Here is a 23,210-nt window from a genome sequence, read left to right as displayed (position 1 = left end):
ACAACAATTAACTTTTAAACTCCATGCTCCTTTCCAGTCTCTTATTGGCCAACTCCATAATGACTAGATATATTGACTTATAATAAGTATACAGCTTAATGCAAATAAGACCATGTTTCACCATGTTTTATATTATTATTATACCATCTATTTTTATATGCAGAATTTAAATATAGATGAAAAAAATCTACATAGATGGTACATTTTTATCAAATATTTTGAGGTGTCTGTAGTCTCAGCTTTATTATTAATCTTTATACTTCATTACAATTCCCATTTATTCAATGTTTTGTTAAATTACACAGTTATGGATGCCCAGAATGTTATCTTCATAAAAATAAATACAGATTCATTTAATTTTCCATTTTTTCTCTCAAGGATACAGTACCATTTGATTGTACAGAAAAAAACTACACTGATTATTTTAGTTGCTCTAGCAAATGTTTGAACACATTTGATTAACAACTTAGTTTACAGTGAGTGGAGGAAATTACTAGGCATCAGTATGAATTGCAACACAACAGAAATAAATACAAGAAAGAAAATGCATGCTTTGTCTGGTCCATGAAATAAAGCTTCTTCACCCGCCCAACCTGCCCCCAAAATGAAAAGAAAGAGGTCTTTAATCACTATACTGAATTTAATAACGACACTGAAATATTTCCAAAAACCTCAGTCTTAAATCCAATGCTTCTGAATAATTCATCCACAAGGGAGGAGGACCAAAACAAATCATCTAGCTTGAACACAGGTCTCCTCCCCCTTGCCCAACACTAATTTATCAGGATGATTTTCCAATATGATGCTTCTATACTGCAAGCCAAGTTTTACTGCTGAAAAACCACATTGTACTCAAACAGTGCAAAGTCAGTCGCATCCAGTTAGGAGGTTGTGTTACAACTTCACACAATAACATCCTATCAAAGAACATAATTGCATTAAAACATGTTTAAACGCCTTTGCTCCAGTATTGGACATTGTCATGTGGACAAGGTAAGCATCAGAGACTTTTGACCAAATGTCACCACATCGATTTTTTTAACCTGCTTGTCATTGCTAAGACATGATGAAAACACCGTGACACACAATAAAACCACTGGACCGCCATCTTTCACATAGAGAATGGTTCCAGCAAATCACCATAGAATTCTAATATTCCAGTCAAAGGCCAGTGGACACCGTTGGCTTCAGAGAAACAGTTGCACACCTCAAACCTCAATCTATCCATCCATATAAGGTCAGGGCTCTTAATGACTCAGCTGGATCTGCAGCCAGTTCCAACTAAACTTCAATTGGACCAAATGAGGCATGCAATAGAACACCTAAGAAAACAATGACCACTGCCATAGAGGAACTAGATGAATCATTTCCTGAGGCATTGATGCTGTTCTTAGCAGAACTTAAGCACTCTACCATGTCATTTATTCCTTCACAATCAGTTTTCCCTTTCACAATCATGCTGCACTCATACAGCACACTGCACATTTTTTAAGAGGCTCAGATGGATAAGGATCTTGAAGTCATTCACTAAGCTGTTCCTTTTCTAATTGTCGAAGGGCTAAGACCACTGGGCCAATTATTTGCTTGCCAGGTTTGAAATACCTGAACCTGAGGCACAGGATTTCAGTACTGCCCAGGAGGTCTGTGAATGAGTTCCATATGGCAGATATAAAAAATGCTAACACTTCTACAAGCAAGTCATTTCAGACACAGCTGCAAAACATTTATGAAAATAAAAGAAAACTTACTCAAGGGTTGGTTTTCTGCTGTCTTGGCAAGACAGCTGCGTGTGTAACGCAGTCACAGTGATATTTGCCCTCACTTGAGTATTGCTAACTCTCGCCCATTAAAGAACATACAGCTGATCACACATCAACACTCAGGGAGGCTTTCCAGAAGGTTTTAACATTTTAATGTTTCTCAGAAGAAAAGGTGCCCTCCAGCTGTGCATGGATGTACCCTGGGGCTGGGATTCACACGCTACAATTTCCTAATTCTCGCTGGGGGGTGGGCGAGGAGGGCAGGATCCTTCTTCCCATTTTTCTATGCTACATGCTAGCCTCCAGGGCTGCTCAGCTGCGCTGTAACCATAACATTCTCCACTGAGCACCTTTGAGGCTCTATGCACATGACTGGTAGTTCAAAAAGACACAGTGCCATCCTACAGTCACACAGAAGAAGGTATTTGTTGGCCTTCATTTCAAGGTGCTGCCATGCTCCCAAGAGAAACTTACCAGGTAGTGAAGGGTATGGCAGACACATATATATATATATATATATTTATATTTATTTATTTATTTATTTATTTATTTATTTAAAAACAAAGAAGTAAATTTAACAAAAGAAGTTAGGTGTATCATTAAACATATACATTCCTTTTGCTTCTACACTCTGCCATTCTCGTTAATAATGTGAATACATACATTATTAACTTGAATGTTTCCAAGATCAAGGTAAATGAAAATGTAAATATATATATTTACAAAAATTCAAGAAATTCAGTCCTTTTGTTAACATATTTTGGACACTACTGGGGTCATTTAAAAATCTGAATCGTGGTCTGTGCCATTATTGACTTGGCTCCAATACCAGGTACAACTCACAGTTGGACAATAAGAGAGTGCAGCATGCTACAATATAATCTCATTTAATTATGCTCTTGGGCTATCCCCACAATTTCATTATAAAATGATTGCACTTAACCTGCTTTCTGGACCTCACCATATACACTTTAAAGAGAAAAGGTTTCCTGCAACCTTGTGATGTATGTTATGGCTGATATCTCATGTGAGTGAGATAAAGGGTGGTTTGATAAAACCTGCAGTGGTTTGTGCAATTTCAGTTCCCATAATGCCATTAGAGCAGACAGTAGTGTAAACCTCTGGCTGTGATACACTGGAAAAGATGGTAAACACTGATTCAGTCTGCACTGCAGTACATCAGGGATTGAGCAGTTTCACCAGACACATTAAAATTACCCTGAACATACAAACCCTGGGATGACACTGACAGCCTTTTTGCCCTCATTACGGTATCTTAACACTCAAAAGCACACGAGAGAGGCCAGCATGATAAACAGGAGTCTTCAGAAAGCCTCAAGCTTTAGGGATGTACATCTTAATTCAGATAGAGAGTACAGTTTTACAAGCACACCATTCAACTAATCTCTGAATAGAGCTGTCTAACATTTTCAGACGTTCATCCGATTTGATGAATATACTGCTTTAGAAACACATGTGTCTTGTGAATCCAAACTGATTAAGCATAAAAAGGTTGGATGCCAGGCATCAACAGTGTGTTTATTTATGTAATTATTTGTTCATATGATTGATGCCATAGTTATAAAATCAGAAAACATAAAAAGCAGGTGCCAATTTTCCAATTTTGACAAATTCAAATTTCATATAAATTTCATACATTTATGAATGAACACCTTATGTAGTGTTTCAGAAATGTTTCAGAACTGAATGTGAATAGTTTGCTGTGTATTCCAAATAACACTAGATTAGACAGAAATAATACTTAGATTACACAAAAATAACAACAGATTAGACAGAAAGAACACCAGATTTGACAGAAATAACACTGGATTAGACAGAAATATCTAAACAATGTTAAAAAGCTTTCCATTACTAATACTGTTTTGCTTAGAACTGTTGTTAAAAGCTATACATCCTAATTTTTTAGGAGAGGAATGCAGCTTTTCCAACCACTAATATGGGCAATAATAATAATAAATAGAGATTATACGGAACTATAGTCCAGCGCAATTAATTACTTACCTGCATCAATATTCAAAAGGATGTGTGATATATTCATGTAGGTTACACAGACTGATACTTTGCAAACTCCAAGATCACGTTTGCTATACTACACGGTGAGCGTTACATGCGTGTTTCGCCTCAGCCAAATGCTTACCTTTTATACATAATATACATTTAAACGATATTTACTCTAAAGCAGACTATTCGGGTGCGACTTGAATTTGGCATTCATTCCCTTCATAAGAACAACATATCTCCGTGAACTTGCGTCCCGTACTACAAACCACACACCCCCAAACCCAGTCTGGGCTCGCATTTGATTATTAAGATCCACCATCTACCTGCTGCCTCGTGTTTAACATAATCACAGAATGCGATTTATGCCCAAGATTTGGGTCCTTAATCCGATCTTCTCTGATTTCTTGTAAAATCGCATCTTCAATCTTACAAGAACTGTGACGTCAATGTTTTATAGTTGCCTAAAACTAGACAAGGACTGAAATTCAAATCTAGGTCTGTGAGTAATAAAGTCGGTGAGAAGGACAACTAATCAAATATCGCACATGTAAAGCAAACTGTGAGCACACGTAACATTTAAGGTGAAATGTTACAACAGTCTACAAGTAATTGCCTACACATAGTACACGTACATGGCGTTACAAGTTTTATCATAGTGCGTAACCCCCCGCCTTGCAGCCTTACCTTTCTCTGTACCGGCGCTTCTCAGCGTGTGAACATTTGAAAATATATCCCCGAATCCCAGTATGAGAAGAACGACAAGGATAAATTCGGACATCGTTACAGAGTGAGGGCGAAGGCCACTTCACTTCTCTGACTGAAGTCCGAGTCCAGCCCTCCAGTCGAGTACCGTTATTCGGAGATGACAAGCGAAATTTATCTGCAGAGCGGACCAACCCTTCTTCACTCCTCGCATTCAGATTCTAGGCGTACACATGAGAGTGCAGGCGACAGTGTGAGCGACGAGAGAGAGAGAGAGAGAGAGAGAGAGAGAGAGAGAGAGAGAGAGAGAGAGAGAGAGGCGGGGGGAAGAGCAAATAGACTGCGGACGACACCGCAATAGTGCGAGCGTCTTGACTTTGACCAGCTCTACCTGAAAAAGCGGGGAAATATGTGCAAAAACCATAATTTATTGTTTATCGTTAACAACAACGATAATTGTTTAAAATGATTGTCTCTGATTCTTCTATTCACTGACACAAAAAAGAACAGACCCTCAATAAACAATCGATGTGTTAAATAAACAATGTGTTAAATTAAATCCATACTGTTCTTTCTGACAGTTTTACATAAACCATTTCAGGACCACCAAAGCCTCACCTGAGTCCAGATCCCAAACAGAAACGTATAGAGGAGTCATTTATCATAAATATGGAACGGAACCAGACAAAAATGTTTTTAAGATATACATATATATCTGCATTTTATTTGCAGAGCACTAAATCACGTATAGTGTGTGTAGGATATTAAGTTCTACTGTGAGACAAAGTGGTCAGTTAAAGCATAAACCTTCCCTGGGGTTTGGCAGGATTAAAGATGTAAAGGAACCCAATCAGCCGTCCATGCCTTGCTTTCTGCCATCTTATTGATGATCATTGAAGAACTTTCTAGAGAGTGTACTTCCAAAGCAGTAATGCCTACCAGGTGCCTCCCCTGAGGATGGTTAATGAAGGTTACTTTTCAGCAAAGCAATGACATGCCCCATCAAACACTTTGGCATGTTCTATTAATAACATATCAGGAGTCTGAGTTTTGCTCTTTCCTGCTCTTGTCTTATCTTGTTGTCTGGTCTTGGCTGGGGTGTAGAACCTCAGACTGGCCAACATCTGCTAAAAACATCAACAATGTTTTTATGTTTGTTTATGTTGTGTCAGTGTAGCCAATTCCCAATATGCTGGATATTTAGGCTATAGTACAAGAAGCAAAAGAAGGACCTTTTCATTCTTTCTCTTCAACGTGGCTGCCCAAATCTCCGGTAATCTTCAACCAGATGCAGTGCATGGCTTGATCCTGATTCCCAGCTACAGGGCCCAATCAGGATTTCACACCGCTTTTCCCTAGTGTATCCTAGTGTATTACACTGAAGTCCACATTATACAAATGTTAAACAGGACATGAAACACAGGATATCTTTTTTGATATAACTCTTTGAAAGCCAAGGGCAACAAATTACATTTGATTACATAGGAAATTTACTATACGACAGATGAGGCCTGTTGGATCCACTGAGCTGTGTTTAATGGCTTTTTCTGTGCCTTATCACCACTGGCCAGGGGCTCCATGGGGCCACCAGATGAAATGGGAAGTCTGTGTTTTCAGAACTGAAAGCACTAAGACTGCCCACACAGTGGACAACCCACTGCTCGCTCCAGGGGAAGGTCCAGGGAAGGCCCATGCGCCTGTGCACCGTCGTTCTCCTCTAAAGCATGGCCGCCTCGCAGACTTTCAAACTACAACTACTAGCTTTGCTTTATCCTCCTGCACCCCAAGCTAATCATTGCACTCAGCTTTGTAAAACATGCCTCCAATTGCATTTCTCTGTGTTTCTGTGTGACAGTTGCTTTATTTCCATCCAAGCATCGCTTGTAAGTGAAAAATGGTGTTAAAAGAAAAAAAAATACTTGAGGTGGACTTCTCCCACTAAAAAGTATAACAATACATTGCAAAGAAATGCACCTGCCAAACATGAGATGTAATAGCTACAAACTCTAATTTCAAGAATGTCTTTGAACATTTTTTGGACATCTTCTCAGCATTTTTGCATGTGCCATGACTCCCATATGTAAGGTAGCTGTCGCCAATGAATTATTATTTCTATCATTATTTCTAGTGCCAGGATATTCAGTCTACTGCCTACATCTATGGGCAAGAAATGTGTCCATTAGTTGAAACAAAAGACATAATAGCACTCCCCCCAGTTGGATTAATTTGTTCGTCCACATTGCTTTTAGTTTTTGTGCTGAAAGTGTTTTTACAGGCGATAAATATGATAAGCTACATCGTTACCCTCCAAAACAGACTGGGCCTTTGTATTTGTTATTTGGGCACCTTTGTATTTGTTATCTTTTGCAGTTTCAAGTGTGATCACATTATGACATATGATATTAATTCTGTCTCTGAAGCACTGTCAGAAAATTAAGACATTTTAAAACTGTCCTGTCAAGAGCTGCAGGCTTGTTTTTGTTTAAGGTCTCTGGTTGATGTCTATTTTGGCTTGTAGGTCTCCATCCTAATAAAGTACTAATGTTCAGCATGCAGTCACTGTAAATCCTCTAGAAATGATTGACCTTCTCTTAAAGGTGAGCAATTAAATGCTGTGTAGTCTCACTAGTCTGCTCAAATGAGGGTCTGTGTTAGGTGAAGAGAGCGTGTTTAAAAGACTCCAGTGGCCGAAAGAATCAGAAACTTGCTATCATTAAAAAAGATGGCTAATTGCATTTCCTTCAGACAAACCTTGTTATGTATGGTAGCACAGACTGCCTGTGACACGATTCCTAGTAGACACAAACCAGCCTATTTTTACGGCTCACTGCCATACAAGTAATATATTATTAACGCTCATTTTGCCAAATGGAAGTGGGCAGTTTCATAAACATTTCAGTTATGACTCTTTCTCAACTGGCAAAATATTTCACTTAATTTGGCACCAGTGACAACTAGGTGAGTATTATTATGTCAGAAAATACTGAGCATGTGTAAATATGTTGTCAGGTAAGGTTATACATCAGCTGCCTCTTTTCCTCTCAATGGCTATCATGTGGCTATCATTTCACCTTTAATCTTAATTAGCAGGAGGGATGCACAAAGAGAATAGTGACTGCAGGAATGCAAAGCCCTTGCCCTAATAATTATTCTGCCACAGTAGCAGAGGGCTTTGCCCCTGTCAATAGCAGTGATGCTCAGACTGAACCTTTGGGCCCTGCCACGCTTCCACAAGCCCACTGGCACATGTGTGAACATGGCACCCAGTCGCCTCCGTGACATTGCACACAGGTTTATTCACAGCCCTCCTTCGCTCTTTGCATATTTTATAAGCCACCCGATTGCATCCACCCCTGCCACAGTTGAGGCATGTGTACCAGTTTGGCCTTGTTTGCGGCTGGGCGCATAACTGTCTGTGGAGCTGGGTTCTAGTAATGCGTCGGGACATGGTGCTGTTCCCCAGGCCACAGCTGTGACCTGTGTTCTGAGTGTGCTCATAATCAGACTCCTTTTAATGGTCAGCTCACTCAATGTTCTTATCCTGGGAAAAGTCTTACCATAAATAAATAAATAAAGACCTCCATTTTTACACACACATACCTTATTATATAACATTCAAAGCAACAGGACAGTAGTTTTTTTGTTTTTTTTAAATGAGAGGTGAGATTTGGTCAGGTGTCTTACTGTAACACAGTAGCAGGAACATAGTGCATGTTGAATGATTGATCCCAGGGTCTAAAAAAAACAGTTCATCAAGAGTTCACATGACAGCTATGCCTTAGAATCACTTTGCTAATGGTGAAAAAAATTATATTGCACTTTTTGGACCATATCCCCCATATCTGCAGCACCTTTGGGACTGACTAGTCCATGTCCATGGAGAATGCTTTCTACAATACCTGAGTATGTGCGTGCGTGTGTGTGTGTGTGTGTGTGTGAGAAAGAGAGAGAGAGAGAGAGAGAGAGAGAGAAGGAGAGGGAGCACATCTACTCTATGAAATAAGTAGTATCATCAAGGTGATTTAAGAGTTCAGACTCACTGTCAGCTGGGTGATAAATTAATTGTGACATTGTGCCTCTAGTACCCCAGGAGTTCACTGAGCTGCATATTTCATACTTTCACAGTAATGTGAAAGCAAACATATTTATCAAGAATTTCAGTAACAATGTGCTTGTCATATTTTGTCATAGATGCCAGATTGTTACTTAGTAAATATTGATATCCTGGGAATTGCAGTTTAATACGCAATTCAAGATCTCACTCATGAAACATAAAAAATGCACAGAGCTATTTGTCCTTATTAACTACAGCTCCTACTGTGTTTTAGCCACAACAATTTGATAATCTTAGTTTCTTTATGAAATGACTGACAACATAGTCAACAGAGAACAGGGAATGACATAAAAAATTATAGGTTTGTGTTATACATATGCACACATACATGTGCACTCACACACACCCACGCACATCCACATGTATTCATGTACGCACACGAGCACACAAACACACACACACACACATACACACACAGAGAGAGCTCAGAGCTCAGGTTTCTCTGGGAGTACACTGATCTACACTGAAAAATGTTTGACTTAATACTGCCATCTAGAGAAACCATTGGACCTTATTTATTATGAAATTTTAATTTTTCACATGTGACACAAGGAACAAATTAATGGGAATTCATGGCAATGTTAGGATGAAAACATAAATATGAGTTTAGGAATTAAGCCAGAGCAACCCTGTCTAAAATATAGCACTCCACTGCATTACAGTACAATCCATAAGGCATTCCATCACTGATGATGAAGCTTTGGAATATTCATCAGTTAAGATCCTTTGGGTGATTCCCAATCCCATTCTTGGTTCCCGTAAATGGAGGTGACCCTCTCTGGTATAGCAACTGTTTGGAATGAGGTAAGTTACAAAGATAAAGTGCCTCCAAACTTCTTATGCAGGATCTGGTCCCTCCCCTTGACAAGAACACAGAAGCTAGAAGAACTGAGGTCCCGAAGTGCGGTCAGCAGCAAGCAGCTACTGGCCGTATGCATCCAGGTTTATCTGCATTTATTAGTGTAGCGTGTTTGGTTGTCTGTGAGAGGAACTCTACTGCTCTAGTTTTAATACAGTTGTGGAAAACAATATTGACATATTTAAATCTTCTTTGAGTGCACCAAGAGTTTGCAGTGAAATTCATATCAACTTCCAGGCTTGAGAGATATCTGTTGTGTTTTAAATGTTGTTTTACTGCAGCCACAGAAGTCTCACCAATTACAATAAATTAGTGCTACTCGGATCTTTTAAAATCTATATGATGTTCTGTGGGTATTCTGTGGGTATTCTGTGGGTATCACACTATTGAATTAAATTTTCCAGTCATCTAAAGCAGCTAATGTTTAATTTTAATTAATTTTTTTGGTCAGAACATTTCACATGTAAAATAAATGCATCATGTTTCATCAGATTTGCACATCCCCTATATCATGCCACCCAAAGTATAATTCACAGATTAATGCGAACCATTATTATTCCATAATCTTTGTTTGATTATTGCAAAATGTAACATGACAATTACATTCCAGATTATGATGTTAACAGGAAGCGATTACAGTTTGTTACTTAAGAGCAATTTAGGTTCTAATCTTCAATTGACAAATATGTAATAAATGTATAAAATATTTTCCCTGGACTGATATTTAAATCCTTGTTGTGTTTCTTCAGTTTATGAAACCTACTCTGAAGTAAAAGTACTGATCATGATAAGGCATGGGATCATGACATACCCTTGTGAGATCTAATGACAAAGTCTAACAATACATTACAAATCAAAACAGCAAAAGGTTTCCTCAGTAGTCCACTGCAATAAGAACATCCCCACAAGCTCTATCTTGGACTAATCAGTCTTCCCCTTACTGCAACTATATGACTGGATCTCCATTATGTTCTCTGTAGTGTGGCTACCGAGCAGCGGGGAGTCACGTCAGGGCAGACTGTCCTCCACGCTCCTCCACATGCACCAATAATGATGCCCTATCTCTCTGCCTGTGACTGCAGTCCTGCTTCAACTCGCACAGTAATAAAGGCCGAGGCCATCGGCAGCAGAGAGCAGAGGAGCCCGGGGAGGCTCGGAGGACAGACCGAATCAGAAATGAACCTACAGCTCTGCTCTGATCTACACTTATGCACACTCACACGCAGAGACGCGCGCGTGTGCCTGCCTGTGCGTTTTCTCCGTGTACCCCATCCCATCGATTGGTCATGGATGAGCAGTTTGGCTAGAGGCTGAGACAGGCTTTCAGAGTGCAATCACAGCTGGTCATCGTCCCAAGGAGGGGGAGGGTACGACACAGTGTCCTTAAGAAAGGACTGGAGGCTGAATGCAGAGCCAGAGGATGCAGTTGCCGTTAGATACCTGGCTAATGACTAATGGGCCACCATCCATTGCTGATTGAGATTAAGAGGTACTAGACAGCAAAACTAAGAGGAACATGATGAGTCAGGGCCCCCCCACATCCCTTTTTGCTCCTTCTCTCTTTTGCCCCTCTCTAATTTGGTATAAGGCTAAATGAGCACTCTCAGTGGGCCAGTGCCAGAATCATTTCAGAATTTTGTTAATAGCTGAACTGCAGCTAGGCATCAGTAAAAATAAGGAAGGACTCATATTCTGCCTTTGTTACAGATGTCTGAAATGTGTTGAGTTTTTTTTTTTTTTTTTTCTCTAGTCCACATTCAGCACTTAATTACGTTCTTGGTGCCTCTCCCCTCCCCACCATCCACTGACACAGAGCTTTTCCCAGAATGACAGACCTTTTCCATAGTGATTCTTTTCAGTTGCTTTGGTAAATGGCCAGTTCCCCTCTCGCTTTCTCTCTTACTCACTTTTACTCACACACACACACACAAACACACACAAACACACACACAGGGCTCTTCAGCAGCAGTGGGGTTGTCTGGGTGAAATATAAATAGGTAATTATCCCTCCAGTGTAAAGCAGCAAAGGCAGTGAGCTACATGTGACCAAACTAAAGCTAAACCCTCCGCTCACACAAGAATATTAATGGCTAGTTGTGGTCAACTGCCATTTTGAAAAGTTGACATTTGATCAGCATTTGCAATTCCTTCTGCAAATAATGTCTTTTCACATGTTCTAGCGAGGTTGGGATTAGACAGACATTTTGTTCTTGTCTTCCAAGGTTGGGATTAAACAGTCATTTTGTTCTTGTCCATCAAGGTTGGGATTTGACAGGCGTTTTGTTCTTGTCCGTCAAGGTTGGGATTTGATAGGCGTTTTGTTCTTGTCCGTCAAGGTTGGGATTTGATAGGCGTTTTGTTCTTGTCCGTCAAGGTTGGGATTAGATAGGCGTTTTGTTCTTGTCCGTCAAGGTTGGGATTTGACAGACATTTTGTTCTTGCCCTCCAAGGTTGGGATTAGACAGACATTTTGTTCCTGTCTTTCAAGGTTGGGATCCTTTTATTCGTGTCCTCCAAGTCATCTTGTTCTTTCAGTACTGAGCTGGTCAATAATGGCTGACAGGGATTGCACATTCAACCCATTCTATTCATAAGGCTCAGAATTATTATGTTTGCAGTGGAGAAAAGCTGTCTTTGGCATGGGTCCTTGGAAACTAGAGGGTATGAGCACAGAGGGAAAATTAAACAGCTATGCTCATCGGTCAAGAAACAGCTGATCCAGTGGTTGAATTCCTCTTGATTAAGGGCATTGTGTGTTTGGGTTGTTGTCTGAATCCAAGTCAAATCCAAGTTGTCTGAATCCTACTGGATAGTAATGAACACCAGAAAAATATTTTAGTTATTTTAGTTACAGAATTATGCCCAAATGTTCTGTCAATTGTAAATCATGCAACTTATGTTCAAATATAGTGGCAGACATTTATTTAAAAAATAAACTACCTCCTTCCTTCCTAAAGGATTCATGCATAGGAAATGCAAAATGTATACATCTTGAATTCAGATTTCTCATATATATTTGCATTAATATATATTTAATATGTAAATGTTTTTGACAAATTCAGGCCACAGTTTTAAACAAAAATAAATTTTTTAACATTCTATTTTGTTGCATATAGGACATACACTCTCAAAAAACCTTTACATTTTTTGGTACAATTTGGAACTAATAGAAAGACTTTACATTATGCACAGTACCTAATATCCATCATATAATATTACTACCCAAGCAATGCATACAAATGTGTATAAATGTGAATAATTAAGAATAATTTACAATGAAAAGACAGAAATATTTTAATTTTGGGGTTTTGGCTTTGAGAAATCAGACAAAAATCAGAACTGCCTGTTTTCCTTTCATTCCAGTGAAAACCTCAGTAAAGTTTCATTACAGGAACAAATCAAAGACACCTTAAGTATTTTTCAAAAGAAGCAATACAGTGCCACGTTAGCAGCTTTCCATGACTTGGGACGAGAACATTCAGCTGTCCTGAGGTTTATTGATTTGATTAAAATGTAACCAGGTAATTAACTGTGAAAGCCACATGTTTGCGAGCATCAATCAATTTGTAATTTGTGGTGAATCTCCGTGAGATTATAAACATGCAAAACCCTATGGGCTTCAGCTATGGAGTGAGAGGAGGAACATACATGACAGATATGGTCTTAGCACTGTGATTCTAAAACACGTCACTCGTCACAGCTTACTACTTGTGTGTGTCTCTTACCTAGAACTGTAAAGTGTGGCGTGACACAGAATCTCTTATCCTCTCCCACCAGCTGTCTTCTGCTGCGAAAAAAAAAAAATAAATAAAAAAAAATAAAATAACATGATAATGTAGCATTGGGAGCAAATAGCAAATAACAGATAGGGAACTGAGCATGTGTCAGTAGTAATGGTGTCAAATTGAACGTAAAGTCACCATGAAGGGTAACAGTGCAGGACAGAAGGCTGGAGCTGAGACAAAGTGCACACAAAGAATGAATTCAGAGAAAGAAGCTTAGTCAGTTAAATTCTTAAGAGTGATTCACTAGCACCTAATAGAGACGGCTGCTTTCTATGAAAACTCAAACGGTCCTCAAAGGAGAAAGGTTGATGTTTCTTGATGGTTTTTGGTGCCAGCACAAATGTATCGAATTAAGCCCTCAGTCCTCGTCTGAACTGCTCTGGCCCAGTTATCCATGGTATAGTCCTTCTTTCATGGAAAGCCACTGTTTATTTTGCCCCAAAATAGGAGTGTAACATTTATTGAGGCTGACACTTTGTGTTCAAAGCGTGCCACCTCTTACATTTGCCTGTTTGACTAATGGCCAAAAGTAACGTGTGTCATTTTATTCCCTCCGTTTAGCTGGCTCAAACCACCGAAAAGCAAAGTTGCACTCTGCACCACTGAATAACGCTAAATAATTAATTGTTCTGTATATAAAACACCACACGAGTGGGCAGAAATGTTTGAGGGGACAGATGCTTTTGCTTAAGTTACACCTTCACATGCAGTATTCTAATATAAATGGCACAATGATCTTCATGGTTACAGGCTTTCTGTCACATCATTTTTAAGAACTAATATATAAAGTTAATGCCTGTTCTTCTCATGAGATATCCCAGGACAGTCTCTCACATAAACCCTCCAATCTCTGTACAGGGCCTAGTAAATCACTGAGGTATTCTGGGTGACGTAGGCAAAAACATATCCCAAGGTAATGTTTGGAGTTTTATCTTGTGTGGGGAGGAGCCAGTGTCCAAAAGGTGGGCAATTTCACCTGAAAATAAATATATAGTTACCACCCATACACAAACCAGCAGAGCTCAGCTCATAGCCATCAGATTGCCACTTTAAGTGGTGAACTGTCTTTCTCTTATGTTTGTGCATAATAAAACACTTACACATGCACTTCAAGACTCTTGTGAGAGAACATGTCTGAGGCATCTCACTGTTCAACAATCTTACTGTGCAACAGACAACATAGAATGTAATGCCTCTAAAACAGCAGGATGACAAATGACTAATACAAAGGAGATTGAGCAGATCAATAGAAGAACAACAGAAGAAAATCTAATACTATTTTGGTTCCCACAAAACCCTCCCTCCCAATACATCTGTTGTTCCAAAAACTTACTTCTGAAAAATGTTTCCAGTATATTAAAACCAGAACCACCAGGCACCTGAACAAGTACTTTTACAGTGCATTTTTTCTGGCAAACATGCAGTCCTGGACCATCATAGCCCTGCCACATTCCTCTGGTCTCCTACCCAACAGCAACTGCTACCACCATCTCCATGTCTCTGTGTTTTTTCCAGAACTAAATAGAAGGAATGACACTTTGTACATATTTACTTTGCATATATTCTTTTAGAAAATGCTAATGTATCCATGATGTAATTGCATTCACTGATCATTCATTGCCTTTCTTCCCTATGAACTAGAACCTCGGGTTATGACCAGTTTGCACATCCTGTTGTTGCATATGTGGTCATGTCCCACTGACCCTCTTGACAGACCTAAAATATATGCTCTCTGACATTCATTCCCCTGAGGAACTGACCTTAAAGGAATAGTGTAGTTGGATCAAATCCCTAATTATGCAAGTGGGTCATGTAGAATAAAACACTGAAGCCCATTTGCCATCCAGAACATGGCTAAATGCATCAAGATGGCTTTAGAATTAGAGCTTTGGAGTGAAATCGGCACCTATTTTCCTCAGAAATATGAGGCTGTGATGCAGCATTCAGAAACAGCATTTTAGGTACATTAAAATAAATCACAAAAGTATTGCCTTTACCATTTCTCTTTACCTTACATTTCTTATGGGTAAGCAATGAGTCCCAAAATTTGCTCAAGGGATTTTTTGGATTTTTAGAAATGCACAAAACCAAACATTCCACCCTTTAATTATCCTTTTGATAGGAATTTTTTTTATTATTATTATTATTATTTGATAAGGAACTTTACAAGTTAACTATGTATAAACTAACTTGGTCTGTGATAAATAAAGGAGTGTGCATACCAGCTCCATTAGGTGAGTTATGTCTAACTCGTATCTGAAAAAGAGATTATAGAAAAGGGTTAAAGTGAAATGTATTATGTGTTGTGTTGTGTGTTGTGAAGATTAGAACACATATCTGCAGGTTTGGGGATGCTTTCAACCCATTTAAAGAGCAAACACTATAAAGATCATGTTGTGGGTTTTTCCTTTTTTCACACTTGCAAATGGTCTTATGCTCTGTGCTGGAGTGCGTGGCAGCAATGAGAGAAACGCCAGAGAACTGGGTCCCTCATGATTAAGAGCCCCGTCTTTTCCCAGGCGACTCTGTCTCCAGAGACATATCATCCTACTGATGCTTCTCCAGCAATTCACCTACAACTAAATGACAAAAAAAAAAAAAAAGTGACCTCCAGTACTTCTCTATGCTGCCTTTATTTATCTTTATTTATTTATCTTTATTTATCTCTGGGTGATTACTATGGCTTTGGAGCTCTCAAGCACATCAAGCACAACCTAAGAGATATCTTTATAGATATCTTTAAAGACTTTAAAGATCAGTAAACTGAATGATTTTTGCATATAAACTGCATACAGCAGAACATTTGACTGGTTAAAATTCAACGATGACCATGTTTGTCATTCTATCATCTAATAAGCAATTTGATTTCCCCTTACAAACTACACACCCTGCTGAGTGTGAGATATTACCTCGCTGTGGGTTTTAGATCAGAAAATGAAGTTTTTACCTCCCGGACGAACCACCTGTGCATTTTTTCATAATTAATAAGGCAATAAAGGAGCAGTGGAAATGAGAAATCCTGATACCTCGTCTGAACCCTCTGAGGTAATTAATCCCTCTCTAAGAACAAAACATCACAATTTTTCTCCTAAGTACCTGTTCCTCATCCCAGACAGATTCAGCATGCTCCTCAATGTAACAGCTAAAATAACTCCCTATGGAAGAAAAGGTCAAAGGAACTGAGGAGATATGTAGAAATGTTCGACCATTGTTTCATATCCATTGGAGCCTGAAATGAAATGTTGATAGTTTTGGCCCCTAAAATCCACAGTCCAGCCAGTTCTCTTTGTCTTTAAATATTGTTCATGGAATATGAGAGAAACCAGTGAGAAAAACCATAAATGAGAAACAAAATGAGCAATTAAATAGAGTTTCATTATTTGCATTTGAATAAAACTGTCATTTTAATAGCTGAATTTATTTGGTAGATTAGAAAAAAAAATCCACAAAAGTTTCTTTTTACTAAACTGAACACACGAAACTGTTTTAAAAATGAATGTGACCCTTTTTTAATAATGTAGATTCACAGTAAGACATGACCTCACACGGCTCATTCTGGTTCCTCTCTCCATTCTGAATTTTAACTTTGCCTACATATCAGAGTTCTTCGCTATTTCCTTCTCAGTCCAGGGGTCTTCCACTAAAGTGAAATGGCTTACTGCAAAATAGATGCATCCCCTATGGTTTGTTTAAAATAGGGGAGGCCATTACCAGTGAGGGCTCTGCAAAGGCAGTGGGATACAGGGGATCAGAGGGGAGTTAGTGAATTATCATCATCGGTCTGCACTCTGAATAATCGCACAGCCCAGGCACAAGGACTCTGAAAACCTAGAGAAACATATCCTATTCCAAATAATCTTATTCCAAAATATATACGTGCTTTGCGATGCCAAGGTGGTTTGATGTGGACAAATGAAATATTGATTGGAGTCACAATGGCCCTGGAGCCATGCTATTTTCACATTTAACATCGCAGCATATGTCTCTCTAGTCCACTCTTTCTCAAGTAGTCCTTTGTGTTCTACAAGCAGTATATTTGCCATTATCAGACAGGCTTTGAATTATGATAAAAAAAAATACTTGCAATGACTGTGTTGCTTTGTAAAATTCACCAATATTAGTATCAGATAGAAGCAGATATTTGGCAAAATTATGTGCACCATGCTGGCCAGAAAATCAGAAGAGGGTTACCAGAGACATTGGCCTACAGTTAGCAAGACAAAATCAACCTTTATACCATTTCCATCACTGCTGAAAGATGTAATAAAAGGACAATTGGAAGCTGTATGTCACCTGTTCACATGTCAGTCAAGGTAAGCATAAGAGAAATACTTATGTCCCTTGTCATATGTGCTGTTGGGTAAAACACCTGTCATCCAACACTGGACAGTCACTGCCAGTTTATCATCAGAGCAAAGACCTCTCTAGACAGATAGTTAAGAGTTTGCATGTGTGTCTGTGTGTGTGAAAGTCTTAGGGATTAGGACACACTTCCACCAGGAACAGTATATTAATATTGGGCAGGAACCCGATTTGCTTAAAGGACTTCATTGTATTCCTTTGGTTTTTAGTTTATGTTGACAGGACTGCATTACATAATTGCTGCAGATTTGTCAGCTGCACATTTGTGCTGCAATTTACCCTTTCTACTATGCTTCACTGGTGCTCTATTGGATTCCAATCTGGTGACTGTGGAGGCCACTAAAGTGCACTGAACGATCTTTGTCATGGAGCCAGGTTGCAGTGACTTCTACTTTGTCGCATGATGCATTATTATACTGGAAGTAGCTGTAAGATAAATAAAATGAGTCAATATGGCCATAAAGGGATGCACATGTTCACCAACAATGCTCTGCTAGGCTGCAGAATTAAAAAATTCTTAGTTTGTTATTAGATGGCACATTTTGTGCCAAGAAAGTATGTCCCACACCATTGCTTTACAATTAGCAGCTTGAAGTGTTGATACAAGGCAAGTCAGGTTCATGAATTCATACTGATAGCACAAAATTCAACCCTATCATATGCATGTTGCTGTAGAAATTCATCAGATCAGGCCAGCTTTCTTAATCATTGTGTGGAACATTGTACACTTTTCGTACACAACTAATGAAGGACTTATATATATATATGCTGGCCTAATGAGGAGACAGACAGACAGAATCACTCACATCGCATGGAGGGTTTCATGCCAAATCCAACACTCTGAGACTATATAGAGGCACTATCCAGAATGAAACAACTGAGATCCAGGAGTACACCAGAATGATGGCATGATGGAGTGCTTAGTGTATACCTCAGACAGCAGAAACTCAAGGAGGATGGGAAAGAGGAGGAGATAAACCCCATCACGGTATGCACCACTGGCAAATAGTGGAAGTGACTGATATGGAGAAATCCTACCAATGGCACTAATGATTAGTGATGGCAGCACAGGAACAAGCTCTGATCAATAGAGGCTGGGATCTTCCACACCAGGCAAGACCCCAGATGCAGGCTGTGCAAAGATGTTCCTGAGACAATCCAGCACATAACAACAGGATGCAAGATGCTGGCAGGCAGAGCATACATAAAGTGCCATAACCAAGTGGTTGGCATAGTATACATAAACATCTGTGCCGAGTATGGGCTGGAAGTTCCGGGGTCAAAGTAGCACACACCCCCGAAGATGGTGGAGAATGACCAAGGTAAGATCCTATGGGACATCCAGATCCAGACTGACAAAATGGTAATGGATAACCAATCAGATATAGTAGTGATTGACAAAGAGAAGAGGGCCATAGAGATAGATGTAGCAATCCCAAGTGATGGCAACATCAGGACCAAGGAACACAAAATACCTTTAAAAATACCAAGGGCTGAGACAAGAGCTGGAAAAATTATGGTAAGTTAAGGTAACACTTGTTTCCATGATAATCAGAGCACTAGGGGCTGTGATCCCCAAACTATGAGAGTGGCTCCAGCAGATCCCAGTAACAGCATCCAAGATCCCCAGCAAGAAGAGTGCAGTCCTGGGAACAACTAAGACTCTAAGCAGGACCAAAAAGCTCCCAGGCCTCTGGTAAAAGACCTAAGCTTGAAGGAGCAAGTGGGGAATCACTATGGAGGATTTTGTGATATGTGTCTGTGATATGAGAGATTTACATATGAAGCTTTTTAGAGTGAATTTCCCATGCTGCTTCCTTCTTTCACTCTTGTTAATATTACATCTCATTAAATTGACTGTAAATCTTACCTGTAGGCTACCCTGTCTTTACAAAGTATCATAATAAATCAAGTGTATATTAGTTGTAACCAGATCAACAGAGAGCAATTTGTGCCTGCTTTGTTTGCAGAAACTTAAGAGTCATGGCTATTACTTTTTTAAAAATGTGTAAGTCAGGACTAAAGTAAAAAAGAAAGAAAATTTCATTAAAATGAATTAATTTTACAGTCTATACTGCTAACATTGGCATGCCATGTTCCAGATTCAGGTTCAGAAGAAATGGTGCTTTTCTCAACTGAAATTTTGTACACAATGCTACATCTGTTATTAATGCAGTGCTGTGGCCAGCAGATCCTGAGGTAGCTTCCAGCAGTGGGAATCAGGGATAGAATATTCAGCTTACTGGCAAGGAGGTGCAAAATTCTGCATTATTTTTCACTGGGTTGCTTGGCTCTGCCATCAGGCTAACACAGTGGTCATTCAGCAGGATAAAAATTGATCCAGAGATTGTGTTGTACCCATCAGGGACTATCAGCTTTCACTGTAAACTCAAAAACGTATTTGCTAATCCATTACCTTAGTTGCCACATTTCTGTAACCACAGTGGACCCTGAGTCCCCACTGCTTCGTATGTGACTAACTCAGGAGTAAAATAAAGAGATAGATAGATACATACATTGACATATAAGGTTCTAGCTTTGAAAAAAATTGGGCACCCTTATTGACTTTTTGTTGCTGTCCTGCTGAAGCCTGCTAGTCATGCTCTTAGTGAAACACTGAAGCTTGAAATAGTTCAACTTTTAGAAAGGCATGTTGTGGTTTAACTAAAAACTGCTCATTAGTGTCAATTTTGGACACAGCCAATCCAATTTAAAAAGGCAGAATTTATACAGAAACTGCCTTTTTAAACTTGACATAGTTGAGATTATTGACAGGTTTTTATGATAAGGGGTTTTCATTTGCAATCTGCTTACAAAAGAAATGTGGTATAGTATGCAAACCAATAAAATAATCTAATATTATTTTTAATGTTTAATACAAATCAAACTTGCTTACAGCAGACTTCCATGATTATAATTCTTATTAATCTTTATATTTAAAAAAAGCAAAAATGTCTCTAAAATAACAGGAAATGTTTAAAAAATGGCAATGTTTGCTTTCACCGTTGCACTGCATAACTGTTCAGTGAGAATGAATGTACTGGTTTCATCCTTAAATGATGATCAAGGTTATGGTTTTCATTAGTCTGGTTCATATTAATAGCAGCTAACTTGCTAGTTAAGTGATTTAAGTGCATTTCCTTGCTGTCCCTGCTGGGTCCGGCTCTTCTTTTCTGTACAGGATGTGTGTTAAAAGATCAATTAACTTTTGCAGACCACACTGCTGGACAAAACATTTGGCACAAAGATATATTCATCTTATCCAGCATCCAGCAAAAAAAATGAGAAGAAAATGAAAAACAATATGTTCAGCACATGAATATTCTAATCTCGTCACTGACTGCTTCACCTTCAGATAAACTGCTTCCGCACTAGGACTTCACCTAGACAGCAGGTCTTCTTAAAGCTTTTCAACCTTGCCATATTCTCCAACACACAAGAAGCAGCTTGACAGATATCCAAGCCTGTCCAAGGTTATTTAATATACCAGTTACCAGAATGTGCAACTGTTCCTATATATATATATATATATATATATATATATATATATATATATATATATATATATATATATATATATATATATATATATATATATATACTAACTTGATAAATATATAAATACTTTAAGCTCTATTTGTTAAGTTTCAACAGTGTCAACAGGGGCACATTTTCACTTTTCAGTCATATTACTACTTACCACTGTAACTAATTTTAATTTTGTCCTTCTTAATCATATGCAACCATGGTTGCATATGAAAGCCTGCCAGAAGTGCATTCATTCAATAAAAAAAGTCTTATTAAAACACGATTATTATGAACTTCCCGACATTTTTTATACTTCTTGAAATATCACACATCTTATTTCTTTATGCATCTTCACAAATACCCTTTCCATTCGAATTGATGGCATGTCAGTGAGTGTCACGTCCCAACCAACACCCAACCAGACACAAGCCATGTGGGCTCATACACACCAACAAACACCATTCATAGATCCAGTTCACAACACATTACTCCTTCCCCTCACACACATTACCATACCATTCTAATCATCAACAGAATACTAATAATACATACACCTCTTTGTAATCAGGACTATTTCATCAGTGCACCGCATTACCCTGCCAGCCAAGCTAATATTATGTCATGAGTTTTTCAACTGAGACCTGCTCTCTCAACCCATTTAGTATCTGTTTTTTGTTTGAGTAATCATCTACATGCTTTCTGGTTTTCTTTTGGCTCAGCTGCTTGTGTTTCACTCTCCTGCCTTAAATGATGATACAGAATGTGAATGTAAATCCTGCATGACATGATAATGACTCAGAAGAGAAGCAAGCATCTTACTCTTCAAACCTCTGCCCATCCAAGAATCCTGCCAGTGTGAGAGGCCCCACCTCTCTCTGAACCCAAGCAGTTAAGCAGTACCCATTTCACCCCAAAAGAAAAGGAAGGGAGGAAACAACAGGAGCAGGTCATGGGTAGGAGAAGGTCATGGGTAGGAGAAGGTCATGGGTAGGAGAAGGTCATGGGTAGGAGAAGGTCATGGCCAGTCAACCTGCCATTCGCATCCCCCTGCAGCATCTTTGCGATATGAGCACAGTGTGTGTGGTGGGAAAAGGTGAGTCATAGTCTTCTCACACTCACTTAATTTACTCTGATGGTGAGCATTACAGAGAGGTCTGTATGCATTTCAGCACTAGTAGACTCTGGGACTTCAGCTTGCGTCATGGATCTACAGCTGGGTAAAGGTCTCCACACTGAGACTCAACCCCTGTGCCACCATTAGCTGTGAGAGCACTGGAGGAGGGTCCTGTGGGGAAGGGTCAAGTCACACATTGTACACCGCAGATCCTTTTGTGCACTTCAAAGTGGACTACTTTCATTTTTTCTACCCAATTCCCATGTTCATCCCATCATACTATGGTTACCTTGGTTACACCCACACAATCCATTCAATTCCTGGTCAAGTAATGACACACTCAAATGGTCACTGTGCTGCCAAGCACATTGCCTTGCATTAACATCAGTAACCCTCTGGTCCACTTCTAAAGCCCTGATGCCAACCCTAGTCAACCAGTTCCAGCACTTTACTGTAACATAGCAGACATACTCAGCCTAGTTAAATCCAATCAATTGCATCTGCATAGAGCAACAAACTGTGCCATTGAGTTACTGATAACACATACTCCCCTTGCTACCATGTGTATCCAATATCACAGGAAGAAAACAAAATAATGAAACAATATATATCAGAAGCACTCACTCAAGGCTACATCTGTCATTCCACATCTCCTGCTACAACCAGTGTATTCTTGATGGATGGGGGGAGGGGGGGGGGAGCTTGACCACACATAGATTGCAGGTGTTTAAATGCTGTTTTAGTGAAATGTACATATCCGTTGCCTCTAGTACCATAAGCTCTCGAGAAGTTATGGGGTCTAGAACTAGGCAGTGCGTGCAACTGGACTCGGAAGAGGAATGGAAGACTGCATCCAGCACAGCTCATGGCCTGCGTACATACATTTCTTAGCTCACGGCAATGCGGTGCTGTTGGCCAGCCCTGCATAAGGATGTGATGAAATATGTCGACGCTTGCTCTGAGT

The 23,210-nt window shown here is 39.3% G+C and overlaps 1 protein-coding gene across 5 annotated transcripts in view; it reads right to left on the bottom strand.

The window, feature by feature from the left end:
• The window catches only part of lrp1bb (low density lipoprotein receptor-related protein 1Bb), a 218,232-nt gene extending 213,517 nt beyond the window's left edge, over nucleotides 1-4,715 (bottom strand). For 4 of the 5 annotated variants that reach the window (XM_027032840.3, XM_081720521.1, XM_081720522.1 and 1 more), the window contains exon 1: nucleotides 4,467-4,713. In XM_027032840.3, coding sequence (XP_026888641.3) covers nucleotides 4,467-4,560 — 94 coding nt within the window. In that variant the 5' untranslated portion in view covers nucleotides 4,561-4,713. Of the gene's footprint in view, nucleotides 1-4,466 lie in introns of all 5 variants that reach the window. The other variant, XR_014125233.1, reaches the window with a different exon arrangement.
• Between the last annotated feature and the right edge of the window lie 18,495 nt (nucleotides 4,716-23,210).

The sequence above is a fragment of the Electrophorus electricus genome, chromosome 9 (genome assembly GCF_041902795.1).
Source record: "Electrophorus electricus isolate QZ-2024a chromosome 9, ASM4190279v1, whole genome shotgun sequence".
NCBI lineage: Eukaryota > Metazoa > Chordata > Actinopteri > Gymnotiformes > Gymnotidae > Electrophorus > Electrophorus electricus.
This window is presented reverse-complemented; position numbering and strand designations above follow the sequence as displayed.